At 37.1% G+C, this 12809-nt stretch overlaps 1 protein-coding gene across 8 annotated transcripts in view; it reads left to right on the top strand.

The window, feature by feature from the left end:
* Window positions 1-12809, top strand: part of SUPT3H (SPT3 homolog, SAGA and STAGA complex component) — a 279607-nt gene that overhangs the window by 210871 nt on the left and 55927 nt on the right. For all 8 annotated transcript variants that reach the window (XM_069805602.1, XM_069805606.1, XM_069805609.1 and 5 more), the window contains 4 exons: window positions 7992-8067; window positions 10373-10485; window positions 11089-11196; window positions 11684-11872. In XM_069805602.1, the coding sequence (XP_069661703.1) occupies window positions 7992-8067; window positions 10373-10485; window positions 11089-11196; window positions 11684-11872 (486 nt within the window). The remainder of the gene's footprint in view (window positions 1-7991; window positions 8068-10372; window positions 10486-11088; window positions 11197-11683; window positions 11873-12809) is intronic.

Genomic DNA, 12809 nt, shown 5'->3' with positions numbered 1-12809 from the left:
ATATAACAATGGGGAAAATATTATGAGGGTGAGAGGTACTTGAGGATTTTCTGAGATGATACATAATATAATAACAACAAGAAATTTGCATAAATATTTGATATAAATTTGATATAAATTTGATTTTTTATTTGATATAAATATTAAGTAAATACACATTTCTAAGCTATCTGTCCTTTTACTTATCCATCTATCCATATCTCTAGTCATAAAGCTAAAAGAAATATTTTAAAAATATTACAATATTTTCCTTTTGCTAACAACTGAGCCTCTGTAATTATTGTGTTATCCTTCAGTAGAGTGCGATGGCTGATTTTGACTGCAAATAAGAGAAAAAATGTAAAACTCATTATGCAAAAGGGACTGTTCTGCTGTTCATATCTCCCAGACAATGAGTGATGCCTATTTTGATGACTGAAAGCTTTACTTGTGAGATGCCAGAGCTGTTTATATTAACCTCATCTATGAATCGATACAGAGTCGGGATAAGTGTTAAGAAGAATGCTATCCAGAAGAGATGAAGGTATCCTAATATTAACCTGGTATGTAAAGTTTTTGATGTACAGCCAGATGGAAACCACAGAAAGGTATTAGCGTGGCCTCAACCAGAAAAGTGAGCGAAGATCAGTCATCTTAATATATTAATAAATCCCACATAACTTTTAAAGTTTGGTAGCATAGTTTATCCAAAATTATTTTATGTTTTTTTGGAAAGCACTGGTAGAAGATAGCCATAAATTGAACACATAGTTTTACAAAATTCATGATGATACTTATTACAGCAGAAAAAAATATTTTCCTGTAGAAATCAAAGGTATTCCATGAAATGGAAATGTTTTGTTTGCAGGTTCCAGCTCCACATTTCAGACTAGCAGTAATAAATTTAGACAAGGAATTTGGATATGATATGGAGCTGGTTCAAATAAATACAGTATGTGTAGATTTTGCATATGTTCAAGGGCAAAGTATTACGGGGGCAGTGAGTCCCTATCAGGAGGTCAGTTTTATTTATTCCTTAAGCAATGAGATCATGACTGCTGGGAATTAATCCATTCATTTTGTTATTGTCTGTGCAATTTCATTTGCTTTCTTTCTTCAGAATTCCCTTGAAATTTTTACATAATCTTTAATAGTCTTTCCAGCTCTTTTCCCCCTGCTTATCTGCACATACTTTGTTAGATTACGTTTTACATGCTTTGAGGAAGATGAATGGAATTAACACACACCCGGGGTACAAAGCCGCCTTTGTATGTAGTTGCATTGCTTTGAGATCAGAGCAGGAACCAAATCTACTGAGTCATTCTTTAGTCTTGGCTCTTGCTTAGCCCTAAAATGGAAGTTGCTCTATTGGTGATGGTGTTCTTCACTCATCACTGCAGGATTCATCTTGCTTTTCTGAGGATGTCTGTACTGTGGACATGTAGACCTAAGCCAGTATCCCTGGGGCTCCATTGCAGATGTCCACAGTTGATGAACTTCAGAAGAATTCATAGATGTGATTCATCTGACGTATTTTAAACATCTAGTTTAGAATGAAGTTGCTCTCTAAAAGTGCCTAGTATCTTTTTTACTATAGAGGGACTTTAGGTGACTGATTAGGTTACTACAGATGTCTAAGTTGTTCATGTGAATCCCATCTTTTGGCCCTGGACAGAAAATCACTGATTTTCTATAATGAAAAATCATAATTTAAAAAAAAAAGTATTTTAATTAATATTTGTCATCTTCCACAGCTTCGTTTCATGGCATGTACAGTTGTAGATCCTTAACATCTGTGTAACAGTTAAGATTTTTAAGGTTCTTAACGTCTTAAACTGTGTTTATTGGGGGGAATGGTGTTAATAATATTGTAGAGAAAAAAGCAAAACTATTTTTACTATTTATAACTCTGAAAATACATTAAAATTGGGATCACCTTGGTCTGCCAGAAAAAGACCTCATGTTTTCTTCTAATATTGGGAATTTTGTACTAAACATATGAGCACTCAAACCCAGTATTACATCAAAGGCCTCAAGTTTGCTATGCAGACTTGTTCAGATTAATGGTTACTGCAGAATGTATGGTATGTTCTATAAGAGGTGGGTAAAAATGATAAAAATTCCCTGTATGTCTGTACTTTATAGCCAAATCAAGTATTACATTACAAAAGCTATTGATCTTTCCCCAAGTGGCATTTTTATTTTCTGTATAAAACTCTGAGTAAGCTTAATCTTTGAAAATGCTTACTCTTAAAACCCTTTTTTTCTTTGCTTACCAATTCAAGTGATTCTCAGAAGAGTAAGTACATTTTTCCTTTATGTAAAAGAAAAAATCTTCAGATAGTGATAATCCGTAGATAATTTTGAGGTACAGAAGACTAAAAATGTGTTTTCAGCATGTTTTGTAAATGCTTCAATATTGAGCTACCTTGTGCTTTATTTCTCAAATGATATTTTTTTTTTTTTTAATCAAGGTAGTTTTTGACCTACAACCCTAGAGCTGTCAGGTACAGCATACCGTGCTCTATTATTCTCTAGTCTAAACAATAAAAAAAAATATACTTAACATACTCTTTTAGTAATATCAGCCATTGCAGGGCAACTTTGTTTTTTTCCCTAGGGTAGTCACCTAGCTCCTTTGAAGCGTGATAGGTATACAATGATGAGGTCTTTAGCAAAGGAAATCAGGAAATCACGCCACAATATGAATATGCAAGCAGTTTGGGAAGCCAGCATCTTCATCATTAACATTGTTGCCAAACACAGAGGAGTCCAGCCATGCTGCATAGGTTTTTCAAATGTTCCAGCTTAGCAGCTACTCGGCACATTTCCTTCAAATACGAAATAGTTGGTAAGCAAGTTAACGTTTGGCCTCCTGCCTTCCCCCCACACAAAGAGCTTTATATGTCAAGTGTGAAAGCTTTAAAATGGAATCAAAATAAGATTATTTTTCATCCTGGATGGTAGGTGACAACATGCAACTCTTTACCTTTTCTTTCCTTTCCCTTTTTAGTCTTCCTTTGTAGTTCTTCATGCTGAAAGAAAGATGTAATGCAACACATTTTTGGAAGACGAAGCATACGTTTACTGTGCCAGGTCCTATCTACTGCATCCTTCAGCATGTTCCAAGGAAAGCATGCAAAGTATTTTAACTCTGCTGTACACCACATAACTCAGCTTCTTAACTGCTTAGAGTGACTAGTACTGCTATGAGGGAGTAAAAACTATATATTTTTAATTCTTTTGATAAACCAGCGGGGTAGTGTCATTGATGTCATTTATTGTATCTGGTTTCAAGCTGAGATTGCTTCAAGGTGGCATGTCATTAGGCGTTTCAGTGTTTCTTCAGGTAGGAAAGATTTCCAGCAAACTTGCTTTCATACTGATGGAAGAGGACTTCAGTCCTGTTGGAGTGACTTGCTACTCCTTCCAAGAACAGAATTTGGAAAATTTCACTCGTATAAAATTGAAGTCGTTTCTTAGTTAAAACATCCTGTATCATTTCTTGTTTTCAAGAAAAAAATAGTTGAAAAATAAAGACTGTGAAATAGAGCAAGTGGGTATTCTGTAGACTTAAAAGAAAGCATTACTTACAGGTCATAGCATTTTCACAAACTTTCTGTGACTTCCCCAACATTGAATGCCATTTCCTTTAAACTCTTCTGGCCTGGAGTAACACTGTGTTCACAGTAATGTGCTCACTCTTTCTTCTCCCTTTTTATCCCATTTTATTGATTCATTTTGAGTTTCTAAAATATACTTTAGAAATGTAGAGATAAGGGAACATAAAATTTTTCCAAAGCAGGGATGATGCAAGAGAAAATAATTACTGTTTATAATCTTGAGAAGTGAAGAGGAAAGATGATCTGCTGTTGTCTTCTGCTTTGGTGTTTCTTTAAAGATGATATACCTATGCTATCCATCTCTTTATTTCTCCTACATTTGCTGGTTATTTATAGACTATTCTAAAACTGGTAGGTCTTATGGAATGGCTATCCTTATCCCTTGAATTGTGAGTTCCCATGCTGTGATGTGGGGGGTTTTTGTTAAAGTGTATTGGGAAGAAAATATAGTCCAGTTATTTGTGTTAAAAGCTATTTTATTTGGTGGTGGTTTAGAGCATCACTCTAGAATCCACCTTTAAGAAAGACTCCTTTTAGAGAGGAGAACTCAAGGGAGAAAGCAATTTTATTTCACAGATATGTAGGTAATTTTACTACATAAAAAATATTCATACAGAGAAAAAATACGTGTAAGTATTCATTTAGTGTATAAGAACAAAATTAAGTACTGTGTTTAGACAACTACTGTAGACAATTTGTAGAGGGAAATGAAGTCCCTATTGGAAAAATCCCTCAGCAACAGCTTTCTTTTAATAAACCTTTGATTAGTATTTTTTTGTTTCACTTACTGTAAAAAACTTTCAATGTTTTGATAGTGAACATACTGTGAGGCATATTGACTAGCCTTTGACAGCATGCATTTTCAGAGTTTTATAGTCTGTTTGCTGAGAGTTGCCATTGCTAAATCATTTAATTTAACATAACTGCTCTTGGGATTAATCTGTTCTTGCAGTTTCCATATTATCATGTTAGCATTTCATATAATTTTGCTTTCCTATGCCTGCCTTGTTGTTGCAAAGGGGTTTAAATCCCTGGGACTGCTGGATGTGAAGGGTAATAGCCAATGGCTTGACATATAGGTGGCAACAGGTAAAAACTGAATATCCAGGGGATTGATACTGGGGCCCATATTGTTCAATATTTTCATCAACAACATGGACATAAATATGGGCAAAGATAGAAAATGCAAATTCTGCAAATCTGTTGATGATAGTAAATGAAGAGTGGCTGGCACACTGGTTGATGGAGCTTCACTCCAGATAGGTCTTGAAAACCTTGAGAGCTGAACCAACAGAAACTTCACTGAGTTTCTGCATCTGGGACAGGGTGATCCCATGCATCAGTACAGGCTGGATGCCAACTGTCTGGGTAGCAACCCTTCTGGGAAGAACCTGGGGGACTGGTAATGAACATCAAGTTGAACATCAGTCAACAGTTTGGTCTCATCATATTAAAGCAAAACTCACAGTTTTGCAGAAATGTGGCTGGCAGACTGAAGGAAGTTGCCATGCCCTTCTACTTGGTGCTGTTGAGCCAAATCTGGAACACTACATCCAGGTTTGGGTCCTTCGGTTGCACAGAAATGCTGAGAAACTGGAAAGGTTTAGCTGGAAGGTACTGAGAGGTGAGGGCCCTGGAGCACGTGACCTCTCAGAAGAGACTGAGAGAGATTAATTAGTTTTACCTAACCTGAAGAAGAGGAGGCTAAAAGGTGGTTAGATAGCAGCCTACAACTGCTGAACGACATTAACAAAAATGATAGAGCCAAACTTTTCTTAGTATTGCTGGTAGGATAAAGAAGGTCATCAACCACAAATGCTTGGCAGGTTCAAGTAGGACATTAGAAACCTTTTTGACTAGTGCAACACTGGGGCAGGTTACCCAGAGGAGACACAAAATCTCTGTCCTTGGGGGTTTTCGAGACTTAGCTGGAGAAAGCCATAGCTGACTTCATCTAATGTTGGCAATAGTCCTCTTTTAAGATAGAGGTTGGGCTAGAGAACTCCAGAGGAAAGGTTGTTGGAGGGGGATCTCAAGCAACAGTTCTGCAAGGCTGCACACTTCCATGTGTAAAATTTCAAGAAAATTTTGTCATATTTAGAGAAGCGCAGTCTATTTGTTTACCCACCTAAAGTTAAATTATTTCAGTATTACCTGGGTGTGCCCAACTACTAATTTCTGACTGGCAAAGACACAAATGATTGCAGAATTTAAACTATATTGCATAAAAAGTTAGCTTTTTTAATTATTTGAAGAAGTTATTTCTTAATATGTGAAAAAATTAAACCCAAATTAGATGCCTTTCTGAAACATACAGTGAAATCACACAGGAAATTCCAGGACTGCCATTTCTAGAATGTACAGTGTGAGAAGTGTCCTGTGCTATGCAGAAGTTCAGATGATCCTGGTGGTGCCTTCTGTGTTCAAAAGTATGACTGAATTAATTCAGAGGCAAAACAGATATCTGGTATGATTATGCTAGGTGAGGATTGAAGTTGTGGCATGTATTGTGGCAATTATTTTTAAAGGATACAAAATCAGTCTAGACTTAATGTCTTGATGGAATAGGTTGACTGAAAATTTTTACTTATCTGAAATGGCAGCTCTACAAAATGTAGTCAAGATGCCAGCAACACGCATGGGAGAAGAACTGAAAAATGCTTAAGTAGAACATTTTCTATCCTGGTGACTAAGAGTCAAAATACAGTAGAAATGATTGACTGGCTAGAGAAGAAATGAAAGAAGGAATATCCAGGTATGCTCCTGGACAGCTGGTGGTTCAGTTCACAACTAAATTGAACAAGTTGTCTGTCAACAAGATCTCATAATTGATGGAGGACTGTCATAGAAGAGTGACATAAAAGGCAGAGAATAGAGGAAGAAACTGTATTTGAAGTACTGATTTATTTCTTCTTTTTTTTTTTTCTGATTTGAGAAACTGCTAAGACCAAATGCTGGTTGTATAGCCTGTCTCCAAATACTCTTATCAACAGCCCTTTTGTTTTCCATTAAGTCTGATTAAAGAACTCCGCAATTTTGATTTCACTAGGTGTAGAAGTGCTTGAGGAGTCACAGCAAAATTTGTGTGTGTGTGTGTGCGTGTGTGTTTTCTTTCTTTGTTTTTGTCTTTAATGTGGACACACCTGTACTTTACCACCTTTGTGCATGGTTTGTTGAGCTGTATGGACTCACTGCAGAAGTGAAGCCTCGGTACCATCAGCCACTCCTGATACCGCTTTGTATCCTTAGTTATAGTTCTGTTCTTACCAGGTGTAATGATTTATTCATCGAGTTATTGTTTGGAAGATAGTTATATTCCTTTCCTTGATGTTTAAGACAATCTACTTTCTTTCTTTGAGAGACTTGAGTAAGCTGTCTGCTTCTGAAGAGGATAATTGTTCTCTTTAATCTAACTACCGCTTCCTGCCTCCAATACTTGAAGGATTAAATCTCTTCTAGATGTCAGATCCCTACCTGGTGAAAATCACCCCTGCACTGTTGAAGTAAATAAAACTCAAACACGTGCTCAAACCTAACGGTGAACTTCAGTGCTGCTTCAACCATGATTCAATTGTGGCATAGTATATATGTGGAGGGAAGGGTCTGCATAATATTTATGGTTTCATACTTTGATTTTTTTGAGATAGAATCTTTTGGTTTACACTGGACTCTGTGTGAAATACATTCTTAAATCCAGCTGTGAACATTTTAAGGGGTTTTTCTTGAATGAGCTCTAATTCAGTCTAATTTCCTTTCTTCTTCTGTAGGTGTTCAGGAGTATAAAAAAATCAAGCATAGATTAACAGTGAAAAAGAAAAAATGAAGCAGACACATTTACCACTTAATTATTACAGTATATGGAATGTTTGTGTGGGAAGGGGCAGTTCATGCACCACTCTGCCTGGTACCTCCTCAATGTGATGGAATTTATTCTTTTCACTGCTGCTTGTGCTCCCATTTTAAAAGCATAAAGGTTCAGTTCTGCTCAGTGCAGAGCACATTGGCCTCAGTCCAGGAGGCCGTTTTACTTGTCTGGTCATCTGTAAACATGCAGGCAGACTGCTCACGTGCTTCAGTTTAAATGTGCACCTCGGTCAGGGCAAGGGTGCTCATCACCCTTCCTAACTCAGCCCTTGTCGCTGTCGTAGGTGAGCGGTATGCAAGCAGATTTTTAAAATAAGAATTGACACGCTCCTCTGGGAAATTTAACTCGTGAGACTAATAGCCAATCCGTGGTTTATATTCTGCATCTTAACTTGTTCAATGCATGTTTAAGTTGGGAGGGTTACTTCAAGGTTATGGCAGGGGTGCTTTGCTGCTACAATTTCTGTTGTGGAATGCAGTTCTTGTTGGAATAAGGTACATCATGTACTTCTACTCTTTTGTCAGAGAGCAGAAAGACAAACACGAATGATGGACTCCGTCCAGTATGCAGAATTTTGTGAAAGTCGGCAATTGAGTTTTTGTAAGTATTATAACGGCTGAACTGTATGAAGATGTTCGATTATTATTTCATGTAATAGAGAACACAGCAGAACCTCATGGTTTTTGAAAGCACTTTTGTTTCATCTGCAATAACAAATCTTTAAATTCTTTGTCTGCATAACTCCTGGGAACAGTTAATTTAGCACAGTTTCAGGCTGTCAGGCAGAGTATTTTTTTTGAATATTTACCAGGCTTTATATATGCTCAAATACTGTGCTGGTGGGGACGACGGCAAAGATAGAACTGGTAAAGAGTTAATGGATTAAAACAACCATACTTGCCTGAAGTCTGTCGTGGTGGTGTTCTAGTCAGCATATTAGTAAAGTTTCATGGTTGCAGGTTTTTTGGAATGCATCTAAAATTAGAGAAGAGCGGCAAGTTTTGCTTTTATTTCCCTATCCGCAGAGACACAAAGAACTTACTAAAGTCTTTTCTATTTTAAGCTGTAAGCTCCTGCTGTGGAATTTATTCAACATTAGCCAAATTCATCAGTATACGCCATTCCAACACTAATAACATGATGACAGAATTAGGGCTTTACTAGCACTGAAAACCAACTTACTAGAAGTACTTGTGGGCCGCAACTATAATGAGCTGTAAATTAATGGGCTTGATCATGTAGCAAAACATCATTACAGAAGCGGTTAAGTGATGACTAAGGTTTTAGGTCAAATGTCAGAGAAAGTGAGGTGAAGGAGCCAGTAAAAATCATGACAAAACAGCACATGATCCTACAAGACAGCCTTGAACACAATGGTGTCTTTAAATGAGAGACCTTATCTTGTTCTTCCTTTTAAATTCGAAGAAAGAGTGATTCATTTATGGCAAATAAATGACACATTTGAAATACTGTTCTGTATCAGCAAATGTAGGAAAACATGTTTTGTAAGCATTTCTTTTCCTAATTCAATATGTTTTGTAAGCTGGGTTATAATTTGGCATCACACATCTGTGAGCCATTAGCTAAATGATACTTCAGATTAGGGTGACTTCAGGAAATGAGAGGTTTGTGATAAAGTCATTTTTTAAATCCAAAAATTATCATCTGGAGACAGAACAAATAGAAATCTTAAATTTGTGAAATAAAATGGAATGTTGCTGACCAGGGGATTGTGATCTATAAAAATAATCTCAATGGTATTTTCACAGTGTTTTCAAATGACCATGTCTATGCAGTTCTTTTTCACTGGCATTTAATGTCATTAAAGAATAAGAGAATTACAGTGCTTAGAAATTAGTAGCAGGAGAGACTCATGCACAAATTCAACTGCATGATATGAACTCAACTAGATAGAATATACTAAAGGCCATGCAGAACATTTGTTCAAAACTAATGCAAAGGCTATTTTTTTTACTTATTTTCTTATATTTTAGTAAAAATTGAATGTATTGCTATGTTTAAAGTAGTAAACCTTTTTATCATTGTATAAAGCCATGATAACTGTCACAAGAGAATAAACCTGGAAGGGACTTCAAGAAGCCTGTTCTAACAATATATATTAATAATTACAGCTCCACACATTCCTGTGCACTTCTAAAGCCAGGCAAAAGAAAAGGTCCATCAAAGGATCAAGTACTACAGGATTACAAATTTAAATTCTAGGGAACATTTTGTGGTCCTGGTGTCAGCTTCACACTTCTCTTGCTTGGGTTTGTTTTTTGTTTTTTTTTTCTTCAGTGACCCGATGTGGCCTTCTCCTTCTCATTCCCTCCTAAAAAAATAACCATTATTTACACCTGTTTTCTGTTTAACACCTGACTTGTCTTTAGCTTTTTAGTCTTCTTTGAAGACTCTCTTTGAAAGAGCTATTTCAAATGATTCTCCCACTTTGTATTTACTTAATTTTGGTTGTCCTGTCTTCACAAACAGCCCTCATTAAGACCTCTATGTTACTAGCTCCTTTCTGTCCAAGTCTCCACAGCTTTCTGTGATCACCTTGTCCACCACTGACCTATCTCTTTTACAATAATATATTCAAAATCAGGTTTGTCCCATCTACAGTCCTCTGAGGTAGACCCTTCCTTGTTGTGAAATCTCCCGTATGATTGATTAACTGTGTGTTTTTCTCTTTACTGCATGCTGCTTATGGGTCTCCAAAATGTTGTGTATGAAATAACAGTCTTTCCCCACTAGTTCCATTTTGATAATTCCTTCCTTGGCCAATCAAACCACATTCACACTCCTTGTTTCACATTTGCGGTATTTTCTACGATGGGAAAAAATGCCTTATTTTGGCCTACCTGTTGTTAACTATTCCTTTTCCCCTTATGATTTTAACTGGCAGCAAAGAAAGCATCCAAGTTTCGTGACTGGTTGGACTGTAGCAGTATGGAAATAAAGCCAAATGCAGTTGCAATGGAGATTTTGGCCTATTTAGCGTATGAGACCGTGGCACAGGTAAGGGAGTATACTGATTGAACTCTAGCTAAACAAAATGAATTAATTACTCTTGGATGTACTTCAGCCTCACGTGACTGTGTTGTGTGCCCCTTCAGAAGCGTGCAGGCACTACAGCTAACCAAGCTAACTGGATTCCTGTCTGCCTTTCAATTTGCTGTGTGACGGACGTGTCCTACACAATATAGGTAGTAAAAATGTTTTGTAATGGTTACAGAGGAGAGTGGAGTCCAGCACGAACTTTATTCAAGTCCAGGCTGAAACCACATACTTCGCTATGTGACCTTTGGCAGTGTGCTGTGGCTCATTCAACCCCATTGCACAACTGGATTAAAAAGCAGGATTTCCTGGAAAACAAAACATGACCTTAGTGCCAAGCCGAGCCCTCTTGGGTAGATAAATTACTCCATATATTTACAGGAGTGGAAAAGACAGATTCCTTAGGCTGAAATATCTCTGAATAATTTTGTTTTCAACTGAGAAACACTAAGAATAATCTGCCTCAACCCACAACTCCTCTCTCTCTTCATTGTTACGATGGCATTTGTAGTAAGTACCATGTCACTAAACCTACCTTTTCATCGGCTCTTTTTGCCCCTCCAGTTGGTGGACTTGGCCCTTTTGGTTAAGCAGGACATGGCTCCCAAAGCTGGCGACCCATTCAGTCATGCCATATCTGCCACCTTCATACAGTATCACAACTCTACTGAGGTAAATCTTGCTTTTTCACATATTAATGCATTTTATGGTTTTTTACGTGTATTTGGTAGTTTGTTGCTTTCAAAGAAGATCTTATTGAATGTGGTGTTGATACAGGCTTCTGTTATGGAGTTTATGAACACTGAAGTTATGGATTTAGATGGAAAGACATTAAATTATAGCTCCAAATGTTAAATTCTTAGCTGAATCTTTATATTTAAATGGCTACCATTTCCACCTCTTTTCCTGGGTGGAAATTCCTTCTCTCTGTATTGAAGGCTCTCTCTATCGCAGATTTGGAGATCAAAGCTGTCAACAGTAGCAAGTGCAATAAGTGCTGTATCGCATGCGTTGCTGTGATACCGATATTATAGTAACCTCTAGAAAGAGCAAACTGAATTCTGTATTACATGTCTTCTGACAGTAAATCTAAGAAGGCAATAATTATCTTTTTTCTGATTTGATTATATAATGGCTGTTTGACATCTTGCTTTCATAGCCACATCTCTTAGGGCAATCTACAAGTGTGAAGACCAGCCTTGACTCTCCTGAAAACACACCACCTCCTACACCCACACCCCCAGCATCAGCAGGACAGCAACATCTGGGGAAAACCCCGTCAGGAGCCCTGGGGAATGGTGGACTTGGACAGGACTCTACCAAATCCAAACAAAGGAAAAGAAAAAAGGTATTTGGTGCACAAGGCTGAAAAAAACAAAAAAAGAAAAAGAAACCAAAACATCTTCAGGAAATAACATGTCTCATTTTAAATACCAATTTTAACCTATATCGCATGTTAACTACCAATGTTATTGTAGGGCCAAATGTGTGATTTGGTGTTTTTTCTATCAGAACTAGGCTAAAGCTTCTCAGTAATGCCTGCAAACCGAATTTTGTTGAGGTAACAACTGCTGCTTCTAAGATGAGCGGCTCCTCTACAGCCACAGCAGTAGATACCACCCCAAATAATCATCCCCTTCTCTGACAGTAGCAGCTAGCATAGGTTTTGAGGTTCAGAGCATAAGCAAAGTAGGCAAAGAGGCGGTTGTGATTTTTCTGCTCCCAGCAGCCTTAGGCGACTGCCTTCTTCGTCTATAACAACTTTGCCTGACGTGCTTTATTTTTATGCCAGTTGGTTGCAATCAATCTAAATATTTGTTTACTTTGCATAAAATCTGGCTGTCTTGTATTCAGAGTGTGAAATGTAAATATTAGAATTCCTGTCTTCTGTTGTAGAGCCTTGGTATTCTATCTGAGAGGAATATATATACCTTAAAACCACAAGGGAAATAGATTTGATTAAATAAACTGGATAGGAAGCACTGTGTTAGTCACTTAGGGCCTTTTTGAAAAAATGTGATGGCCATACTCATTTTGCTGCAAAGCAATGGAGCGACTTGTAATTTTCTCATGTGTGTTATTATTCTCCTAAACCACTCATTTTTCATAGAGTTAAACCAGTGATTTTTACAATGACAGGTAGAAAAAGATGTATTTTCTCCTTCTAGTGTCGTCAGTGCTGTAGACACTCCTGATATGTTCAACTTTCTCTCTGCCCTTATTATACCCTGTTTAGAAAGCCTTTAGTGAATCCTAAAAACCTCTCTGAAGACTTTTGCTTTTTT

Source organism: Haliaeetus albicilla, chromosome 18, assembly GCF_947461875.1.
Source record: "Haliaeetus albicilla chromosome 18, bHalAlb1.1, whole genome shotgun sequence".
Lineage (NCBI taxonomy): Eukaryota > Metazoa > Chordata > Aves > Accipitriformes > Accipitridae > Haliaeetus > Haliaeetus albicilla.
The sequence above is the reverse complement of the archived record's forward strand: the minus strand, read 5'-3'. Positions and strand labels throughout refer to the sequence as shown.